General features: G+C 45.0%; 1 protein-coding gene across 2 annotated transcripts; it reads right to left on the bottom strand.

Moving 5' to 3' along the window:
• Window positions 1–1,584: 1,584 nt before the first annotated feature.
• On the bottom strand, window positions 1,585–16,230 carry PCDH18 (protocadherin 18). Of its 2 annotated transcripts, none has more exons than XM_077861019.1 (4): window positions 13,730–16,230; window positions 12,739–12,827; window positions 12,481–12,644; window positions 1,585–3,534 (listed from the first exon to the last, which is right to left on the bottom strand). In XM_077861019.1, exons 1-4 carry the CDS (start codon window positions 16,190–16,192, stop codon window positions 2,867–2,869), a joined length of 3,384 nt encoding a protein of 1,127 aa, XP_077717145.1. In that variant the 5' UTR covers window positions 16,193–16,230; the 3' UTR covers window positions 1,585–2,866. The 2 variants fall into 2 exon arrangements, with proteins under 2 accessions (XP_077717145.1, XP_077717146.1); XM_077861020.1 differs by having other exon boundaries at window positions 12,739–12,824.
• Between the last annotated feature and the right edge of the window lie 7,426 nt (window positions 16,231–23,656).

Raw genomic sequence — 23,656 nt, 5'->3', positions numbered from 1 at the left:
GTCAGGCAATACCTTTTTCACCCACACAACTAATTTTTAAATAGAGTCACATTTTTGAATTGTCATGTGTCAATGGTTCAAGCTCAGTTTTGAATATTTTCTGACATTAGCTGGCATCAAAAGAATGACGCAAGGATGCTGAGATGATTTTCACAAATGAGACTTCTTCAGTGACTCCAGTAAGGGTAATTTAACCATTTTTTTTTTTTTTTTTGGCCTGAACGGTTATTATCTATTGGTAAGCGGTAAATTTGGCAGCTGTATGACAGGAGGAGAAAGAGTTTAAATGATTAATACACTTATAAGTCTCATCTGCTAAACACCAAGGAAGAAAGAAATTATAAATGAATAACACTGTTAATAACCTGTAAGAATTTGAAGAAAGCCAATTCCAATCATCCTATAAATAAACATGTAAAAGGAAGACTTACTAAGCAACAGATTCAGTGTTGAGTTTACATTTTTGGAAGATAATCCCATTAAGAGAAGATTTCCACTGGGTTGCCTGGGTGGCTCACTTGGTCAAGCATCTGACTTTGGCTCAGGTCATGATCTCTGGGTCCTGGGATCCAGCCCAGTGTCAGGCTCCCTGCTCCCCTGGTTGCCAGCTTCTCCCTCTCTCTCTGCATCACCCCCTCCCTCTTCTACTCCTCCTCCTGCTTGTGCTCTGTCTCATTCTCTCAAATACATAAATAAAATCTTCAAAAAAAAATGTATTATCACTGAAGACCATTTAAAGCAATCAAATGGAGCCAAAGGGATCAAGGAGTCTGAAAAATGGAATGTTTACTATACAGACAATTCACAAAGGTTGTGTTTAATATAATATTACATTTTATTTACTTCACATTATTTAAACATCAATTCCCAGCTTTGTTTCCTAATTACCAGTGGTGCTTTAAAGTAAGAACAGTGAAGAAATTTTCTTTTAATGATAATATGTACTGAAAAGAAGTGAATTTGAAAAAAAAAAAAAGTTTTCAAATGTGGCTAGCATTTATGTGTGTAATCTACTGAAAAATAAACGGAAATTTCCCTTGGAACTCCAATCCCTCCTACAAAGGAAAATGTGCCTTTCGGAAGACATACACATCTGTTTGATGTGGTGCTCATTTGAGATTTAAAATATCTGAGTTTAGCCTCTTTTAGGCTCTTTCACTTTCTTTGTATTTCAATTCCCTACTAGTGAACCAAGGAGGATAATGTTTTCACCACTTGGAAACACTGTAAGGCACATTTTTTGGAACCAACTTAATACAAAATGTTCTGAGAAGGGATTTTTTTTAATTTGAAAAATGTTCAAGCAGTTACTATTTGATTATTCCTTTTTTTCTTTCTACTTCAAATGCATTTAAATTCTTTAATCTACTGGGAATATGGTAGGCTTCTTTCATTCCCATTACAGGTCTCAAAGTCATTTTTTTTTCCATTGTGTTTTTCTTGTTTGCCAAGCCAGCCGAGTGTTCCCTCTTTATCGTTCAAAACTCAACACAGAATTATCCTCTCATGAAGAATATGCTTCATGCAAAGCTTTTGAACATCTATGGAGGAAAAGGGACTCTGATTTATGGACAGTTCTTTAGCTTTACTTTTAATTTTCCTTTTATTTTCATTGACAGCAAAATTTTCTGGAGAGTACAATCAAGATAGTGTATTCATAGAAATAACGTTACTAGAAGCTTGGTCATAAATGAGAACAGTCATAATAACGATCTCCTTTACCAAGGCATTCCACACAGAGCGATAACAGCACAATAATTAAAGAATTTGTCGTCTGTCACACAACAAATACAACAGAACTGCAATAACAAAATCATAATTTTATAAATGTCCTTATACTAAATATAAAAGCAAAAATATGAGGTCATGCACTGAGACAAAAGCTAAAAGTGAATAGTTATAGCAAAAACATTGCAGAAGATAAAAATGTTCAAGTATTGTGAGAGGAGAGGGGAAGAATCAAATAGAAGAGCTTCAGAATAAATCAATTCTATTTACTACCCTAGGACGGACACGGACATAACAGTCTTGGTCCACGAGTACTTTTCGCTGTTGGGATACATACTGTTACCCATTCGAAGGACAGATTCCATTTCCTTGGAGCATCTCTACTGTTACGAGGATGGGGTGCAATCCATTGTTTACCATGATTACAAACAGACAATAATACTTCAGGAGAAATATGCTCAAGGACAGGCCAGCGTGATGCTCCACAACAGTAGGGCCCCGGGGGTTAGGAAGCATGGACTCCAGCCCTATTTTCATCATTGTCTGTGAAAGATATTTCCCAGTCCCAAAATGAAATTTCACTTCCTGCTCTGACTTTGCTGCAATCAGGACTAGCAGAGAGCAGTAAAAATAATGGCAATAATAAAATAATTGAACATTCTCACTGATGCTTCATTTCTTTTTCTTTTTAAGGATCGAGAAAAGAAACTGGATCACTTAATGAAACTAAGGACTGTATAACGTTTTAGTGGGGTTGTTCCGACAGCATGGCAACGTCTTCCCCGACGTCACTAATCTACACAGTGCCCTTACACTTTGTGGTTGACTGGCATGATCACATTTGAACAGTGGCTAGTTTCTACGTGATTAGGAAAGACATGTTTCTCATGGGAGTAAAAAAATAAAATTTGTCTGTTAAATTACACATAAATATAAGGTACAAATGTATTTTTAAAATACAGATTAAAATAATCACACTTGCATTGTGTACATACGAAAATACAGTATTTCATATTCAATATACACAGACACATTTATGATAAATGCAATTATTTGGCAATGCCAGTTCTTTCAGGGGCTTTCTCTGTCCCCTATTTCCACAGATATGGAAACAAAAATGCGTGGCCAGCATCATCTCCTAGCTCTGGCGGACGTCCTGGAGCAGTTTGTTAATCTCAGCCACCAACTCGCTGGCATCCATGAGTTCGTGCTTCCCATCGTTGAGATGATTGAGCACATTGTCAAAGTCATCTTCTTCATAATTCTCGGGGATCTCCTCCATGGCCGGCAGCCACTTCGAAGAAGGCTGCACGCTGGAGTGGGTCCCAAGCGGGGGACCAGAGCTGTTGGTGGGATTTTGGAAATGGGTACTGGCCGCCCAGGCGGCCACACCTTGGGGGTAACTCACCGTCTTGGCTGGCAGGGGTCCCTTCCGACGTTCCAGAGAGTTGGACCGGTCCACCTCGCCACCCTCGGGATAGGTGTCCAGGGAAGGGGGCAAGAGGCGCTGGAACACACTGCTCATTTCCGAGAGCAGAGAGGATGTGCTGGTGTCCCCGGAGTCCTCCTCGTTTGGGGAGTCCTTCCCAAAGGTGGAAAAACTCTTCTTCTTCTCACCAGAATCTGCAGGCGGGGTGTCCTCCTCCAGACTCGGGTGCGGATGCTGCTGCTGGGGCTGTGCTGGGAAGTCCTCCCCCGGAATGAACATGTTACTCCTATAGTCAGAGGATGGCGAGGGCAGTGGTGGCATCCAACACTGGTCAGAGTGTCCCAGGACCCTGCACTCCTCCGTGCAAAGCCTCATCGCTACACCAGGGAAAGCAAACGGGGATTCGTTATCAGACCCAACATGGCTCAAAATGATACAGCAAATGTCATTATACTTCTCAAAAAAAAAAAAAAATGAAACACTTTTAAACTACTACCATGACACTGGCCTGTTATGCTACACACTAAATGGACTACACTTCTGGGTTTCATTTGTATATCGGTTTTATGGACTGTCCTTTCTCCCCACCCTCTTTACCAAATAAGGAAAGGAGGGTTATGACTCACACACTTCTCAGGGATAAGATATCTGCTCCTCAAGTAATGAGAAAGTGGATTTATAACTTACACATGAGGATGACTGAAAAAGAGCAAAGATATGGGTGATGCAATATTTGCTGAACATAAATTCTAAAAAACTCAGGGCTATAAGGTGAAATCCACAATTTTAGAACACCACCAGATAATTTTTTTGAGTAATACTTATGCGTAGCTTTCTAGATATTGAGGTCTATCCGAACAACTTTACTTTTAATGGAGGCATATGGGAATATAAGCTATCAGGTTGTTCTCCTTATTAATCTCTCTCAGATGAATTCTAGATTATTTACTGATTTGTTACTTAATATAGCAGGTGTAAATTATCCCCAACTACCAGGCATCCATAGTTAGTCTGTTAAGAAGTCCTCTTTTAGAGGTCTGAAATGCAAATAGATGGAAAAGTCATCAAAAGCTGAAGAATATAAAAAAAAAAAAATCCATTGGTTAGTTCTTCCAGTTGTTATAAAGCCTTATTGGAATGTGAGTGGCCATACTCATAGAAAATGATAGATGATACTAGAAAAACAGGAAATAAAAGAGGAGAAAAATCTCTAAATTTGCCAAATATAATAACTAAAGTACGTAACAATGAGGGAAGGCAAAAAATGTAAAAAATACTCCACAAATCACCCATATCTTTTAGTGACAATTAGGTCTCTTTGGTATCACGATTTTGTTTTAGAGCAAGTGACAGGATGCAGAAAATGCAAACTAATTATCTTACATTTGAAGAAAAACTGGATCGATACCAAGCATACCTATCTATTCAGAGCTAATTCTCTAGATCTAGCTACTTAGGAAAGATTTCTCTTCTCCCCAAATGATCCTGGAAAAGGATGATTCTTGAACAATGCCAAATCCTTTGTTGGGGGAAGCAAGTAGTCCATTATGTTTATCGCTGTATCCCTAGCACCAGGTAAAATGTCTGCATAGAATAATCAGTTACTATACATTTTCTAATCATCAGAGAAATGTAAATCAAAACCACTTGAGATTGCATTTCAAATCTGTTAGGATGGCTGTTATAAAAAAAGTAATAACAAGTGTTGACAAAAACGTAAAGAAATTGGAATACTCATACACTGTTGCTAAGAACACAAAATGGTGCAGCCACTATGGAAAACAATTTGGAAGTTCCTCAAAAAAATAAAACTATAACCACCATATTACCCAGCGATCCCACTTCTGGGTATTTAACCAAAAGAACTAAAATCAGGATCTCTAAGAGACATTATCACTTCCCTGTTCACTGCAGTACTATTCACAGTAACCAAGATGTGTAAAAACAAAAACAAAAACAAAAAACAAAAAACAAAAAAACAACCAACCTGAATGTCCACTATTGATAAATGGATAGAGACAATGTAGTAGACGCATACAATGGAATACTACTCAGCCTTAAAATAGGAAGAAGAGTCTGCAATATGTGACATTATACTCAGTGAAATAAGCCAGTCACAGGATAAACACTCTATGTGACTCTATGTATAGAAGGTATCTATCTAAAATGAACAAACTTGTGTAAAATCCAAGAGTAGAATGGTGGTTCCCAGGAGGTGTGTGCGTGTGGGAAGTTGAAGCAATGGGGCACTGCTAATCAATGGGTATCAAGTTTTGGTTAAGCAAGAGGAGCAAGTTCTGGAGATCTGCTATACAACACTGGGCTTGTAGTTAACAATACTGGATTGTACAATTAAAAAAGTGTTAAGAGGGTAGATCTTATGTAATCAAATAACATTTTAAAGATTTACATACAAAAGAAGGAAAGTGAAGAGTAAAAGTTGTCTCTCAGAAAAAGAGAAATAGGGCACCTGGGTGGCTCAGTCTGTTAAGTGTCCAACTCTTGATTTCAGCTCAGGTCATGATCTCAGGGTTGTGAGGTCAAGCCCCACATCAGGCTCCAAGGCCAGCTTAAGATTCTCACTCTCTCTCTCCCTCTACCATGCACCCTTCCTTCCCTCTCTCAAAAAAAAAAAAAAAAAAAAAAGAAGGACTATGTTGAAAGGGATGGAAGTCACTGCCTTTCATCACTTAAACTTTTGGAGATGGTTCAGTTTTAAACCTACCAATTCTGGGCCTCAGTTCTTATAGAGAAGAGGTTAATCTGAGGAACAAAAATGAGAGCAGAATGTTGGACTGGTAGGAAAGCTAAAAATACAAAGAAAGCAGGGAAAATGCAGAGAGGGCGTGAGTGCTGTGGGTACAACAAAGGGCAAACCCTGAGAATCCTTGTGTACTTTTGCCATGAAGAAGGGCTAAGCTTAAATAAGGGTGGATGATTTAAGAACAAAAGCAGGTTTAGATGTACTGACTTCATGCATTATTACTGCCTGGAAATATTTGCTAACTATTGCTCATCATTTAATGTGGACAAAACCAAAAGGAGTTGAAAGTAACTGGAATGCCTTAATTAGCAATGAGGTTTTTCTCAGCAGCGAAATAATTCTCCAAGTGGTAATGAAATTTTTTTCCCTAATTCCCTGGGTCTCTGAAAATGGAAAGGAGATCTGTCTATCTTGTCTTACACACATCCTGTTTAGAGGGAAGGGAAACAGATCTGATGACACCTTTCATTTGTTTTCCGGCCTTTAACTCTGTGGGAAGGACTTAATTGTTGGATTGATTATTTGATTGGCTTTGTTTTTCTCTCAATATTTAATGACAGAGTGGGGAAAGAGGAAAAATCACACAGGCTTCTAAGGATCCTGAGTATGTTCAACTTTCGAAAGACCTGAACGTAATCAACATATAACCAAAAATACAATCTGGACGACTACAATGAAAGTTCAGGTTCACAAGTAATCTGGTTACAAGAAATTTTTAGACCAGGGAATGCTATTTCATAACTCTGCAAGACATAAGTGGAGCTTTAATTATACAACGGCAAATTAACATTCAAGTTCTGTAAATCCATGAAGTAGGAAACACTGATGAAGAAAAGCCAATGGAGAGAAGTTTGGGGAAAGTAATAGAGATGGGAGGGGGGCAGGGGCACAGAGTAGGGCATTGCTGTCTCATTGAGATTTTCCACCTTTCCCCTGGAGACTCAACTATTTAAAAACATTCTCAGTGCATATACATAATTCAGTGCCCCAGACGCCTCATACCGCATCCAGTAAGTTGGAGCTTATTGGCAAGTGGTGCACATGGCTAGTCTTTGTGTCTCCACTTGAAAGCTGCCAGGGGGTTAAATTTCCTCTGGGAAGAGGCTGGGGTGAGGAAGCAGAGAGCTCTTCCTTCCCATCATATGACTGTCAATTTTGTGACTGTACAATACCTTCTAGGTAGGACCTGACATAAGGAGAAAAAGTAAAAAAAAATATATATATATATATATATATTTTATATAAAAATATATATATATATATATATATTTGTGCCTAATTTCTTGCAGGCCATTTGTTCTTAAGTAAACGATGGGTTGCGTAATCAGAGGCTGCCATATGTAAAGTGAGATGATCGCTCCCCCTGTCCTCAAATAGTTTGGGATCCAGTTCTGAGTCAAGTGTAACAAAGGTAGCCCTAAGCCCCCAGCTAGTGTGCCAGGCTACGTGATGCTGAAGGCATGTCAAGGAAAGAAACACTAAGAAGGCAAGTGGAAGCTGCTGTAGTTAAAGAGACACCTGAAACAACTTTTGAGAGAGGAAGGGGACTCAGACATAGTGAAGAGAAACCAGTTTTTTTCAGGAAGAAAGGCCCCATGAGCAAAGGACTGGTGGAGACACGGCTCTGCCTATTGCAAAAGACACAAGAAAAGTTGGAACGGAGGAGAGTCAATAAGCTAGGACAGGATTTTATGGGCCTTGGAATGTCAAGGGAAGTCGTTTTATTAGGCGTTGCTGGGCAACAGAAGTCAATTACTGATTTCAAACCCCAAAAATGTAAATTAAAATGTCCTGAGAAAGTTATGCAAGCTGCATAAGAGAAATATTTGACAAAGGGAGGAGGTGCTAGAGAATGACTATCAGGCTGTGCGCTGGTACAGTAAAGTGGCCGTGGAAGAGAGGCCACAACGGGGATATAGGCCATGACGATGGACAGAACACGGAATTAAAGAGAAATGTTGGAGTTAAGTAATTGCAGATGGCAGATTAATGAAAAGTGGAATGAGCCCAATAAAGGAGTAGCTCAAGACACAAAATCTGAAGCCTTGATAAATCATGCTGGCGCAGCTGATAGACTGGGAGAATGGAAATGTCGCAGGAGCATGCGTGGCCCTGGGGTTCAAAGCTGAATGAGTAAGGAAGAAAGTATGTTGACAAACATGAGCTAACAGACAAAAATGCTTGCTGGTCTCGCTGCTCAGAATGAAGGATGTTTCTGTGGGAATTAATAGAATGAATGACCAGAAATGACCTTGCTGGCAGGCAATGCAACGAAACATAATCTATATTTGATCACAGTTTGATGCAGGAAAAATAGTTGGAATAAGACACTCAAGTCCTAAAAATATACATGCTCTCGAAAACTGCACTGATTTCTGTTAATGGCATTCAGATGTGGACTTACATTTTTTTTTTTCTTTTTGGAGTTGGGCTATTTCCTGGGAATATAAGTTTACAAAGCACAAGTTTTATGCCCTAATGTGCTGGCCAAAGCTGCCAGAATGAATAGCAAGCCAGAAAATGGTTGAAGTATCATCAGAATGATGGTCATAATTAAAGGATGATTATCTCTGTATAGATACTCAATATGCACATTTTTCCCCATACTAGCCAGACATGAATAAGGTTTAAAATATTTTATAAATCACTGGTAATATCCCAGTGCTCTATGCCACCAGAATGCCTTCCCCACATGGAGGCAGGCAGCAAGGAAGAAAGAAATGTGTCTACTATAAAACAACACCGTATACCAGCAATATAGCTCTCCCACTACACGCCTAGATTAAGATTGCGTAACTATGGAGTTTTTTAAAGGACTATCTATATATTAAGTGGTGTTATTACTGATACCATAAAAGTGAACCTCTAACTTTGAAAAGAAATGTTCACTTCTAAGAAGTTAATTTAAAGCCACTCACCACGTAAGACTGTTACCCTAGACTTTACATCTACCTATTGTTGCCTCAATGACTTTATTAACACTTATTTTTATTTTATTTTATTTTTTTTAATGCAAGGGTTGGATAACTCTACTGCCGTCAACATGTCTGGCGTTGGTAGCTCTGAAAGAGGGAAAGAGAAGTCTTGCTTTTTTTTCTAAACCAGGTGGGTGAGCTGTTATAATTACACAATTTCAGAATTAAAAAGGATTTTAGGGGACACCTGGGTGGCTCAGTGGTTGAGGGTCTGTCTGCCTTTGGCCCAGGGTGAAATCCCAGGGTCCTGGGATCGAGTCCCGGCACCAGGCTCCCCACAGGGACTTTGCTTCTCCCTCTGCCTGTGTCTCTGCCCCTCCTGTGTCTCTCATGAATAAGTAAATAAAACCTTTAAAAGTAAATAATAAATAAGTAAATAAGTAAGTAAGTAAATAAATAAATAAATAAATAAATAAATAAATAAATAAATAAATAAATAAAAAGGATTCTAGGCATCATATAGGCCCCCAAATGGAAAGGTTATCGAAGTAGGGACAGTTACTTTCCTTTTAACTATGCCAATAAATTAAAATCTCAGTGAATAGACACCATTCAGTTTAACATATAACTTCTATAATAAAACACGGATGTTATGCCCATTATGCTACTTTTCTGTGTTACTGAAATAATGTAATTTGGGATATCTATCACCTGATTCAAAATTAGAGATCAATATTCAAAATCGAGTCCCATCAAGCATCACTGAGTCATAGAAATTCAGCCGGCTGGTTCTTTCATTTCATTGGTTTAAATAATAAAACTGGCTCTCTTTGAGTAAGCTTTCTGAGGCTAGATATAGTCCACTAGATTGTCAGAGATTTATTTCTTCCCTTAAATAGGAAGTCTATGGATCCCTTGGTGGCGCAACGGTTTGGCGCCTGCCTTTGGCCCAGGGTGCGATCCTGGAGACCCGGGATGGAATCCCACATCGGGCTCCCGGTGCATGGAGCCTGCTTCTCCCTCTGCCTGTATCTCTGCCTCTCTCTCTCTGTGTGACTATCATAAATTAAAAAAATTTAAAAAAAAATTAAAAAAAAAAAACAAAGAAACAAACAAAGACACTGCTGTGCAAATATTGGTTCTCATGTACCTTGGAGCCCTTGATGCTGTTAGAAGCCCTTCCCATGCATCCATCCTGCCAGAGATGCAGGACCTAGTACTGTGGTGACATAATGGAATCAGCAGCCTGCAATCACTTCATAGACTCAATTAACTAGTGGGACTCAATCAAGAATTTAGAAACAAATACATTGCTACATTTATTTATTAAAAAAAAAAAAAACCTGTTGCTTCATATTACTCTAGGTTGGTGTTTTTTTGTTTTTTGTTTTTTTTTTTTAGATTTTGTTTATTTATTCATGCAAGACACACAGAGAGAGAGGCAGAGACACAGGCAGAGGGGGAAGCAGGCTCCACACAGGGAGCCCAATGTGGGACTCGATCCCGGGTCTCCAGGATGACGCCAGGCGAAGGCAGGAGCCAAACCACTGAGCCACCCAGGGATCCCCAGGTTAGTGTTCAAGAGTATGAGGATTGGTCCAAATCTCGCCTCTACCACAACAAACTGCCTGATTTGGGAACACATGTTTTGACCTTTATAAGCTTCAGTTTTCAAACCTAAAAGAAGCAGAAGCAGAGGAAGAAGGAGGAGGAGGAGGAGGAGAACACTACCTTTCCTACCACCCCACTCCCATTTTTTTTTTTTTTGTAAATTTATTGGTGTTCAATTTGCCAACATATAGCATAACACCCAGTGCTCATCCTGCCAAGTGCCCCCCTCAGTACCTGTCACCCAGTCACCCCCCCCCGCCCATCTTCCCTTCCCCCACCCCTAGTTCATATCCCAGAGTTAGGACTCTTCATGTTCTGTCTCCCTTTCTGATATTTCCCACTCATTTTTTCTCCTTTCCCCTTTACTCCCTGTCAATATTCTTTATATTCCCCAAATGAATGAGACCATATAATGTTTGTCCTTCTCCGATTGACTTATTTCACTCAGCATAATACCCTCCAGTTCCATCCATGTCGAAGCAAATGGTACCACCCCACTCCTGATTCCTAAGTCTGTTGAAGTGTTGGGAGACAGAAGGCAGGTACCCAAGTCCTCATGGACCCTAGGGAAGTGTAGGGACAAAGTGAGTTAATATGGGCGGCAACTATCACCATCAGCACTAGAACTTTCTTGGCAGTGCTTTCACCTGCATTTCCGTGGCTCTCTGAAGCTCCTTCACGACTCTTTCCTAAACTCCCTTTCTTATCCATATTTAGAAAATAGACGTTTGATGGACACATATGGGTAATTGTTTTGTTCTGCCTTTTTTGCATTTATCAAATGGCAGTCATTTTATCAACATTCAGTGGACTTTAGAAACGTTAAGTAGGGGATCCCTGGGTGGCTCAGCGGTTTAGGGCCTGCCTTTGGCTGGGGGCATAGTCCTGGAGTCCCAGGATCAAGTCCCATATTGGGCTCCCTGTGGGGCCTGCTTCTCCCTCTGCCTGTGTCTCTGCCTCTCTCTCTCTCTCTCTCTCTCTGTGTCTCTCATGAATAAATAAAATCTTTAAAAAAAAAAAAAAGAAAAGAAATGTTAAGTAGCCAAAGCAACACTGATGTGCCCCTAAGAGTCGATTTAATTTCCCCAACTCTGGCAACAGGGTTGCTCCAATGAGGTAGTCAGGATCTACCCAGTTGATTCAGAGAGTTTCTATTGCACAACTTGGGGGAAGGGGGGGCTCTAAGGAAAACGTGGCTCATAACTTCCTAGGATCGCCTCCACCTGGCTTATGTACCTCTAAACTCCCCTCTTAAACTCTTGTTCTTCTTCCACTACAGTGGAGATAGAAAATGAAAGGTGGCAAAAAATATTCTGTGCTCACCACCCACCAAGATGCATTCTTTGTCTTATTTTTGGTGATTGAGGTGGTACCATTTCCTAGCGTATTTTAATCTCTGATTCTGTGAGTTGGTTCCCATCACAGGAAATGTGTGTCCTCCAAATTATAGTCCAGTTCACCACCAGGCACCAAAACAGGCTGTTTGAATAACAACCACCACCCAGTAATTTCATAAAGAGTTGCCCAAGACTGTCCTGTGGCAGGTCTGGATGGAGGGGGCAGGAAGAGGAAAGAAGTGGTGTGGCTTTTTCTAGCCTCCTCCCCTCACTCCTTTCTTCTTGTTCTGCTAAGCTCTGATGGCTGCTCCTTCTCTACCAACAGTTTAACATGAATTTTAAAGGAAAAGATTCTGGGGCAGCCCGGGGGGCTCCGCGGTTGAGCGCTGCCTTCAGCTCAGGGTGTGACCCGAGGTCCTGGGATCGAGTCCCGCATCGGGCTCCCCGCATGGAGCCTGCTTCTCCCTTGGCCTGTCTCTCATGAATAAATAAGTAAAATCTTAAAAAGAAAAAAATGAAAAAAAGAAAAAGAAAAAGATGCTGAAGTGTTCCAGGTCCTGTTCATTGTTAGCAGTGTACACACGACAGGTCCTTCAGGGCAAAGGACAAAGAAAAATACAAGCATGGGAGAGACCGTTACTTCGTGGGTGTAGCAGGTCTGGAAATAAGGACCTAGCACCCCCGCCACCCTCTTACCTGCCGGAATTCTTCCATCAGTAAGAAACAGGTCACTGAATCCTTCACCCAGCAGCCTGTCAATTGGTGAATCTCGCCCCAAATCATAATCACTGTCTCCTGCTTCACTGTCACCACGGCCACTGTCTTTCAAGCTAAATTTGTCCATGTCTTGGAGGGCGTATCTAGAAAGATGAATCAGAGAAAGCTTGGGTTTTACTCTTCTGCATTCACGTTACTGGAGACTCAACAGGCAATAAACAGAAAAGTCATTCATACCTATAGCTCCTGGAATATTTGTTGCCTCGAAAACTTGGCCTTGGCTGATATTGCCCCTGGTGGAGCATTGAGAGAAGCTGGGAGACCTGCTGGAAACCAAACAGACAAGAACTGATTTCTTGGAAACAAACCCCACCCCACCCCCCATACTCAAAAGCTGCAAGCAAGGGAAAAACAGTTGCTCACTAGTTCGTCCCAACTGAACACGTCACCTGTGTGTTAAAGGGCTGCATTTGCTGGAAGGTGGCGGACCTATGCAGGCAGCCACCACGTGGAACTGAACACCCCCCAGAGAGCTTTCAATGACCTCATACACTGGCTTTTTCTTTTGGAAAGAGAACTCCTTGCTAAACAACAGCTTGTTTTCCTTTATCTTCTAGGGCAGATTAAAGTGACCAGCTATCAAAATATCTGGGAAATGTCATGAAATACAACAACTCGAACACACGCAGCTGAAATCATGCCAGAAAAATCACAAAAGTCGAACAAATGTGACATGCATTCAGATGGCATTCTGGAGGCCTCAGTTTTTTGTTTTTTGTTTTTTCTCCTTGTGGTTTTATTTTGGTTTGTTTTTTTTTTGTTTTTGTTTTTGTTTTTGTTTTTTTTCTTTTCTTTTTTTTTTTTTTTTTTTTTTGGTTAGGAAGGAACCACAACTATGCAAATAAAACAAGCCCATTTATACTTGGCCCCCAGTACCTTAATCTGGGAAGTAACGGTAATTCTAATTAGACAGTCACTGAGGACCTTCACATTTATTTTTCAGTATTAGACATAAACCCATGCAAGCAAATTCTTTAAGGAAAACCAAACAGCAGGCTGAGGTATGCATACCTGCTACGTACACACAACGCAACCTGTATCCAATGTGATTTGAATATTGTTAAGAGTTGCTGTCTACTTCTCAATGGAAACATGGCTAACCCATAAGGCAGCTCGTGAACCCTAGGAGCTGACTGGGTCGGTGAAGGGATGCAGAGAATGATCTTACCTCAACAGCCGGAGTGGCATGGGTGAGCTCTAGGGAGAAATTCTCTGGCACGTGGTTGGACGAGATGGTCACCAAACTGTTGAGGGACTGGTGACTGTGGTGACTCTGCCGGCTGCCCATCTGCCCTCTTTCCAAGGTTGGAGAGGAAGACGGAGATGACCTGTGATGAGACCTGATGGGCAGAGTGCCATTCATGGTAGGCACCAGCGTAATGTCCCCTTTGTGAATCTGCCTGGATGGCCTCTTCGGGTGGTGCTGGTAAGTGGATTCGGCCACCCTGCAGTTGTAGGATCTAGTGTCCTTCTTTTCTCGGTTACACCGAGTTGCAAACAGCACCATGATGACCAACAGCACGGCACAAATTGCTCCTAGGGAGATTATTATAATCATGGAGACATCCAGAGACGCCTGGCTTACTGAGGTCATTGCTGTACTGGTCACGGACTCGGCGTACTCAAAGATCACGCACTTCAGGAGGACTCTGGTGTGCAGCTGAGGACTGCCCTTGTCCTGGATGACAACGGCGAGCTCCCACTCCGTGTGGGGAACCGACTCCATGCTCACGTTGGTGTGGATGTCGCATGACCGTGGGTCAATTAGGAAGGTGTTCTCCTCGTTGCCCGCTACTATGGAGCAACTGAGCTCAGCATTCACCCCGGAGTCTCTGTCAATTGCCCTGATCCTTGTGACGTGGAAGCCGCTCTCGGCCCCCTTGGGTATGGAGATTTCCGCAGTGTTGTTGCGCAGCGCGGGCCCTATAACGACGGGGACGTTGTCATTCTCATCGATGACGGTGAGCACGACTGTGGTGTTGCTTGCCAGTTGCTTTGGGCTTCCTCCATCTCTTGCTTCGACCACGAAAGGGATCTGACTCACCTCCTCGTGATCGAAGATTCTGAGGGCGTAGATGGCTCCATTGGATGGGTCGATGGTCACGTAGGTCGTTATGGAGCTTCCCAGGATAAAACTCTCCAGGATGGTGTAGGTCACCTGCCCGTTTTCTCCCAGGTCGGGGTCTGTGGCTGTGACCGTGGTGATGTAGGCCCCTGGCGAGTTGTTCTCCGAGATGGCAAATTCGTACCGACTCCTCTGGAAGCGGGGTGGGTTGTCGTTTATGTCATTGATCTGAACGGTGAAATGCTTCACCGAGGACAGGCTGGGCGTCCCCTTGTCCTCGGCGATCACGGTCAAGCTGTACTCGGACCTCTTCTCCCGGTCCAGCGTGGCGTTGGTCAAGATCAGATAGTTGTTCTCGTACGTCTTCTGAAGCTTAAAGTGGCCGTGACCGTGAAGCCTGCACACGATTTCCCCGTTCAGCCCGGAATCCTTGTCCTGAACCCTGACCAGGGCCACGAACGTGTCAACGGGGTCCCCTTCAAAGACGTAGGATATTTCCTCTTTCCCGGGGGACATGAGGTTGATGTTAATCTCCGGCCTGTTGTCATTGACGTCCACCACCTTGATGATGATCTTGCAGTGCGCCGGGATGGAATTGGGGCCCAGGTCTTGGGCCTGGACGTCGATCTCGTAGGATTTGGTGACTTCGTAGTCCACGTGCCTGAAGAGAGTCAGATGCCCCGTTTCTGAGTCGATCTTGAAGGTCTCTAGGATTCTGGGGGGCACATGACTGCTGAAGGCGTAGACGACCTTCCCGTTGGCGCCCTCGTCTGGATCGGTGGCGTTGAGGTCCAGGAGCAGCGTGCCCAGCGGGGAGTCCTCCGGGAGCTGGATGACGTAAGAGGGCTGCTCGAAGGCCGGGCTGTTGTCGTTGGAGTCCGAGATGCTGATCTTGAGGACGGAGGAGCCGGACCTCTGGGGCACCCCCAGGTCGGAGGCCGTGAGCAGGAGCTCGTAGCTGGCGCGCAGCTCCCGGTCCAGCTCCCGCACCACGATGAGCTCCGCGTACTTGGCCCCATCCGTCCGGGTCCGCACCTCGATGGCGAAGAAGTCGTTGGCGGAGAGCGAGTAGGTGTGCAGGGCGTTGTCGCCCACGTCCGGGTCCGAGGCGCCGTCCAGCGGGATGCGCGTCCCCACGGCCGCGCTCTCCGAGATCTCGATGGGGATGACGGGCCGCGCGAACTGCGGGGCGTTGTCGTTGATGTCCAGCACCTCCACCTCGATGTGGAACAGCTGCAGGTGCTCGGTGGGGAGCGTGATCACGTCGAACTCGATGCAGCAGTTGAGGTTCCGCGCGCACAGCTGCTCGCGGTCGATGGGCGCGCCCACGCTGACCTCGCCCGTGTCCTCGTCCACCCGCAGCAGCGGCGCGCTGCCCCGCTGCATGGCCCGGAAGCGCACGGCCGCGCCGGGCAGCCCCCGCAGCGCCTCGGCCGCGTCCTCCGACAGCCGCGCGACCACCGAGCCCACCCGCTGCTCCTCGTAGATGCGGTACCGGAGGTTGCGGCCCAGGACGGCGCAGCCCAGCGACGCGGCGAGCAGGGCGCACAGCAGCCGGCAGCGCATGGTCGCCGCGGGGGCGCCTGGCCCGGGGGCCGCGGGGGGACGCGGGGGGACCGCGGGGGGGGGCCCGGCGCGCTCGGCTCCCGCTCAGCTCCCGGCCCCGCCGCCTCCCGCACGCCCCCCGCGCCGGCTCGCGCCCCCGAGCCGCATACGCACCGCGACTCCCTCCCGGCCGGCGCGGTCCGCGGGTGTAGCCGGGTCGGCGGGTGTAGCCGGGTCGGCGGGCCCTGCTCCTGCTGCTCCTGCTGCTCCTGCTGCTCCTGCTGCTCCTGCTCCCTCCTCCCCGCCCCGCTGCGGACCAGCCCGCGGCCGCCGACTCCGGGCTCCGAGCGGCACAACTTCACTTCAACTCACACAAAGCTCCGCTGCCCGGCGTGTGCGGAATCGCCGCCAGCCAATCAGCGGGGCCCCGAATCCCGGGCGGCCCGAGGCCCCGGCGCGGGGGCGGGGGGGAGGGGGCCGGACCCGCCGGGAGGGGAGGGGAGGGGCGGGGCGGGGCGGGGCCGGGGGAGCGGGGAGCAGGGGCCGGGGGAGGAGGGCTGCGGGAGGGAGGAACAAGTGGGGAGCTGCAGGGGGAGCGGGGAGCAGGGGCCGGGGGACGGAGGAGCTGCAGGGGGAGCCAGGGGGAGCAGGGAGCAGGGACCGGGGGAGGGGAGTTGCGGGGGGAGCAGGGGGGCAGGGTCCGGAGGAGGGAGGCTGTGGGGGGAGAGGTGGAGCAGGGTCCGGGAGAATGAGGAGATGCAGGGGGAGCGGGGGAGGAGGGTCCGGGGCAGAGAGGAGCTGCAGGGGGAGCGCGGGGGAGCGGGACGCAGGGTCCGGGGGAACGGGGAGCTGCAGGGGGAGCGCGGGGGAGCGGGGAGCAGGGTCCGGCGTAGCGGGGAGCTGCAGGGGGAGCGCGGGGGATCGGGGAGCCCGGTCCGAGGGAACGGGGAGATGCGGGGAGAGCCGGGAGCAGAGTCTGGGAGAAGGAGGCTGTGGGGGGACGGAGGAGCAGGGTCCGGGGGAGGGGAGCTGCGGGGGGAGCAGGGGGGGGAAGGGTCCAGGGGTGGGGAATTGCGGTGGGGAGCAGGGGGGCAGGGTCCGGAGGAGGGAGGCTGTGGGGGAAGAGGTGGAGCAGGGTCCGGGGGAAATGCGGAGCTGCAGGGGGAGCGGGGGACGAGGGTCCGGGGCAGAGAGGAGCTGCAGGGGGAGCGCGGAGGGAGCAGGGAGCAGGGTCCGGGGGAGAGGGGCTGCGGGAGGAACAAGTGGGGAGCTGCAGGGGGAGCTGGGAGCGGGGCCCTGGGGCCGCGGGGAGCAGGGCCGGGGGGAGCGGGGAGCGGGGCCCGTGGGGAGGGGCTTGGGGGGCCGCCCCTTCCCTGCTCCTCCCTCCTCCCTCCTCCCTCCGCCTCCGCCTCCCCGCCCCCCTGCGTCCGGTCCGCCGCGTTCACCGTCTCCGAGCGCGCCGCGACAAAGGGGCGACAAATTGCAGAAGAAAAACTTTAAATCAACTTCGGGTCGCCCTGATTTCTGTGGCGTTTGACATCGGGCCGGTTTCCTGAGGGGCCCTTTCTGCTTCCGCAGGCACCTCCTCCCGGGGCTCCTCCGGGTCCGCCCGCGGGTTTGACGGGAGATGCCCCCGGGGCCTCCGGTAGGGGAGGGACTGGCCGGGCTCCTCGGGCCCCGCGCCCCCCGCCCCCCGCCCGGCGCAGGCTCGGGCCCCCGCCCGGAGCGCCTGCAGGTTTTCTTGGGGCTCTTGTTTTCAGGAGCAGAGCCAGTAAGGAGCTTTCACGTTCTGGGTTTCTTTCATCTTTACTCTTTGAGGAGAAGAAAAGGGCTATTTTCCACTCTTGATTTCTCTTAATGAGCGAGATTTTAAGGGAACACCTTAGGATTTGAAACTAATTACCAAGGTAGTTCCTCCCATAGAATATGCACTTCTTCCTGGAGTTGGGGCAAAACTGGCTATGATATTTCTTTGCCTTGGACCTCAAAAAAAAATTAAAAAAACAAAACACCTATTTACCTTGAGTAAAAGACATTTCATGCTTTAGCATGCCAGTTCCTACCAAAAAGCGTTGTCTGTACATGGTGAGTCCTCATGGAGAATACTGGGGGGACAGGGACTCAATCGTTTACAAGTCAAATTTGTATGATGTATGTATTATTTATGAAAGCGCTCTTCAGATATGTATTTTAAGAACCCAAAGCTTGTTTACATTGAAGCATAAAAATGCCTGAGCTGAAAATTGCATTTTGTGTGCATCAAAATGCTAGGAAATACCATGGGAGGCTGGTGCTCTATCCAGGTCACAGAAACTGATATGGTATTCTTATTTGAAAATATGATTATTTATGATGTTCTTTCTTCTCTGCAATTCCTTTTAAGTTTATCATCACGGCTCTACCGCTGCGTGTGTGTGTGTGTGTGTGTGTGTGTGCACACGCGCGCGTCTGTGTGCAGGCGCCTCTTGCATTATTCCTCAGCTGTCTTCATCCACTTGCAGATTTGCTGTTTCACATAATCTCGCTGTCACTTTTTCCCATTTAGTTTCTCCCACTCTCTCTTTTGCCCCCCAGAAACATATAAAAAAAGGTAATTTTCTGATTTTTCCACTTTGCTTACTCTCAGCAGAGTTCAGCTAAAGTCAATAAGAAGGTTCCTTCCAAGAAAGAAAGCAGAGGAGTCGCAGCGTGAACTCTCCTTCTTTTTAGGCATTCAAAGGCATTTTATAAGCCATTGTCTTTTTTCCCCCTCCAGAAACCAGCGCTGTGTGGCAAATTGTGCAGAATAGAAATGCCCATAATGAATGTATTTAGCGCTGGGTCACGCTGATGAACACTGTGTCCCCATGAATAACACTGTGCTACAAGGTTGTAGCCCTTTCAAATTGCTGATCCCCAAACCCTATAGGCAAACTGGTAAGACTACCACAAGCAACTGGGACTTTAGAAATCCATAGCCATCTGGCCTAGATCTCTAACAATCTGAGCCAATAATTCTATCAATTCAGGCTTTAGCGAACCCCTCTGCAAACACCAAAAGAGCAAAGAAAGGAATTAGTGACTATTCAAAGGCGGGGTGAGAATTCAAAGGTAATCTAATTCCATGAGTTCTGGGACAACTTTCTTTATGGATTTGATAAGTCTACCCCAAAATCCCTGAGGGCCATGGACTTGATTACCTGAAGGTAGAGGGCATGTTTTTCCCTAACGCTTCACAAAATGAAAACCTAAATTTAAGGATTTTCCTTTGATTTCTGACAATGCGTGTGAATAGACTTAACCATTGTCAAAAGAGCTTCAGACTGCCTTACAGAAATACGTTGAACAGGTTGCAAATCCATATATGCTCATGAAGCCTGTGTTTCTGTGTGTACATCTTTACGTAGTCGGGAATTCTTTCGTGGAGAAAGAATTAACTTGTTTTCCCTAGTGGGGTCATCCTTAACAAATACCACTTCAAGTTCAGCTGGTCAGTCCCTCCCTGAGAAATTACACGTACCTGCTTCATAGTATTGGGCTTTTGATTTCTCCTTAGTGTACTCTGCTGTTTTTCAAACTTGTTTTCAGAAAGTACAAAATAGGAAATAAAATCTTTCCTTTGCACTTTTAATTAGCTCCAGCAATTCCAAATGTCCTTATCTGGTAGCCCTGCAAAGAAAATACCAAAAACAAAAACAAAACAAAACAAAACAAAACAAAACAAAACAAAAAACCCAAACCTCTCTCATATCATTTGCTATGTGTGGAAGCAAATTAGAGGACAAATACTGATAAGTGTCTGTCAATTGTCATCTCGTGGTGATTCAAGGGAACTTTCTCGGTCTTCTAAAATTTTACAAAGCTATGGGTAAGCAGTCATGAAGAAGTTTAGACTCTCCAGAATTGCTTTCAGATACCCAGTGAAGGAGGATTGAATGCCCCTTAAAGCCCATCCACCTTCGGGATGGCAGGCTTTGTTGACAAAGACAAGAGATGGCTGCACCTCTTGACGCATTCTAGGTGACATTAGGCATGACAGCAACGTGCTCCCAACCTCCTGGAAGAGAATCTTGGTTATTTCCATCCTGTAGTGTATATTTTAGCCACCAAGTTCCTCTTACACCGGGTCAGCCTCAGTTGGCTGAAAATCGCTAAACTAGGGAAAAGATACTAGTTGACAATACATCCTGTCACCTCTAATCACAGCTTTATGATGCCATTTATTTTTATTACTTTTGTTTTAAAGAAAACGAAGCTTTATAATTCTAAATCTTTACTGTTTTCCTTGCTTTTGAAGAGGAAGGGGAATGCAAGGCTGAACTCTAAAATTCAAATGTTATTCCATTGCATGAAGAGTGTCTTTTTTTGTGAAATACAAAATTAAAGTCACTAAAATTTCTTTTTAAAGATTCTTGGTTATAGGGCAGCCCTGGTGGCTCAGTGGTTTAGCGCCTGCCTTCAGCCCAGGGCCTGATCCTGGGGAGACCCGGGATCGAGTCCCACGTCGGGCTCCCTGCATGGAGCCTGCTTCTCCCTCTGCCTGTGTCTCTATCTCTGTCTCTCTCTTTCTCTCTCTCCGTGTCTCTAATAAATCAATAAAATCTTTAAAAAAAAATCTTAGTTATTTTTATTTCATTAGAGCATATGAAATGCAAAGAAAAGGGTAGATGAATAAGCAAATACATAAATAAAGGGTAATTTCTGTCTGACCATATCATATCTTTCCCACCATCAAAAGGATGATAGGAATCTCACAATCTGCTTGTAGATTAAGGTAACATTGCAATCCTTCCTCTTAGTATTGGCAGTGAAATGCTTTGTAGGAGGAATTCCTGGTCCTGCTTGATACCACATGTCCCTAACAAGCCTAAATAATTACTCTACTGTGTGTCTTGGGAAATTAGATATGAGCAAAAGTTTTACCAGATGAAAGTTGGCCTCCTGGTACTTTGGAACTATTTAGGATAAAGAGTTTGACTTTTATATAAGCCTAATATATGTGCGAAGGCGGGTACCACCACTAATTGGTAGCTGTGTAATCCTGAACAAATTATTATTATTTTTTAAAGATGTTATTTATTTATTCATGAGAAACACAGAGAGAGAGGCAGAGACACAGGCAGAGGGAGAAGCAGGCTCCATGCAGAGAGCCCGACGTGGGACTCGATCCCGGGTCTCCAGGATCAGGACCTGGGCTGAAGAAGGCACCAAACCGCTGGGCCACCAGGGCTGTCCCTGAACAAATTATTTAAGTCCTCTGAGTCTGTCTCATCCCCTGGGAACAATAATAACATACCATAAAGAATTCTTGTAAGAATTAAATAATCAGAGCTTCCCACAGAGGCTGGCCAAGAGTAAATATACAACCAAGATTAACTTCTTTTCCTTAGACTATGTGGGTCTGTTTTCTTCCTAACTTGCAGTGATGAAAAAAAGAAGTGGATCGTATTCACAGTCCTTTTTTTGCTTTTCAAACTTTTGGTTTAGATGCTTATATAATTTTATGTTGGAAAGATGAAGCTCTCTCCATTTCTGATTTATGAATGTCACCTTTGAAACGTAATCGACAAAACTAATAGTACTGATCTACGATGTTTTTGAAGACTTGCCGGCTCACTGAAGAAAATTTTGAAAAATCTATCAAATACACCTAAGAGTACCTCCAGACCCCGACTATAGAAATATATCTAATAATACAGTTGAAAGATGGTAGGATACACATCTAGTATTTGCCTGTTCTCAAATAGTTTGAAATGAACTTTTTTTTTTTTTTTTTTAAATCATGTCACACTATACTGGGTAGGCAAAAGAATGTAATTTGATGTGATATCTTGGCAATGACAAGGAAAGAGAAAACTTATCAAGTAAGATTTTCATTTAGAAAGCACCGTTAGACCTTCTACCCATCATATTACATCTCTTTATGTTGTATTCCATTTACCCATCATATTACATCTCTTTATGTTGTATTCCATTTACTAATCTATTCAATAATAAAAAAAAAGTCTCTGAACAATATAAGCTCTTTATTGGAACAAAGTTATCAACATGCGATCAAGGGTTGGGATATGAGAATGGGCCGTAAACTCACATTAGACTTGTAGAATAGAAATAGACTTCGTACAATTCTGATCAATTGGATTGAATGCCTGTGGGAGGGCCACACACCAGGAGGTATAACTATGCAAGTGCCAAGAGTGGGCCACCAGCGTAGGGCCGGGAAGAGTTGGAGCCCTTGAAATGCAGTGACAGATGCTAGGTCAATTTTGTCTGAGTAGGCAATCAGTATTTGGGATGTCCTGCCAAAGATAGCACGCCAAGTTCCAGCAAGCGACGTAGGGTCTGGCAACAGGTAATCAACTAAGTGTGCACGTGAGCCATATAGGTGAGCTACTGTTTATCTTCGGACTTCAGGCCTTCCCAGCCAAACAGGTTAGAAAAGTAGAGATTAAAATGAAAGGATAGAAGAGAGGCACCTAAGATCCAGTGTTCTGGAAACAGATACTTTCTGGGAGCCAAGTCAGGATTTGAGACCAGGTCACAGAATTAAACTAGATGGCAGCAAAGCTGATTTGAGAATGAATAGTGTGAGCTATCATAGACTCTTAAATTCCTCTCCTCCAGGCAGGATCCTGAGGCAGAAAACTAAGCCTATAAATTGTGTTCTGAAACCTGCTGCTGAGGAGACCTGAGGGGCTTCGCAGGGAGGTGGGGTAAGCCCTTAAGTGAGCTGAGTCTCCGTTCTTAGTTTCAAGCATTGCTACACAGGGTAGGGTCCATAGAGCAGCAACATGGGCATTCTCTGGAAGTTTCTTAGAAATACAGAATCTCAGACAGCACCCCAGACCTACTCAAACAGATCCTGCATAGCAATAAGATCCTCCGCTGATTGCTATGCACATTAACGTTGGAGACACGTCGTTACAAAGAGTAGTTTATTGTCTGAAGTGATAGAAATTGTGAAGTAGGAGACGGTACTCACATCCCATGTGCTGTGAGGTTTTGCTGCTCCGGGGAGTTGAAGCGATTGGCATGTGGCGAAGATTACCACAGAAAAGGCCAGGGTTTAAATACCGTTTATTCAAGAATATAAGTGGAAGTGATAAAAGAAAACTTCTAAAAAAAAAAAAAAAAAAAAGAAAACTTCCTTATCGGCTGAATTCATAGAGAAGGGAAATTAAGCTTTCCTTTGGAGCCACTGTTTTATATCACTTACCACCCCGTCCTCAACCATTTAGGCAGTACAGATTGCATTAGAAATGGAAATAGTTAGAAAAAGAGATCTAGTTCTTTTGGAAGAGTTATTCCTGGAAGCAAAAATATTTCCAATGTCATTACATTCCTGTGCATTCGTATACCTGTGAATGCGTAGGAATCTCCTTTTGTGTGTTTTTGCATCGAGCGAGTGTATATGAACGAAAAGTTCACCTTATGTTTTCTTCATGTCGGTATTCCTTCACCATTCAGTGGTGTGGGAAAGCAAATCTTGGTACCCTGTTTATTTAC

The sequence above is a fragment of the Canis aureus genome, chromosome 20 (genome assembly GCF_053574225.1).
Source record: "Canis aureus isolate CA01 chromosome 20, VMU_Caureus_v.1.0, whole genome shotgun sequence".
NCBI lineage: Eukaryota > Metazoa > Chordata > Mammalia > Carnivora > Canidae > Canis > Canis aureus.
Note: the sequence above shows the minus strand (reverse complement) of the source record. Positions and strands in the feature narration are given on the sequence as shown.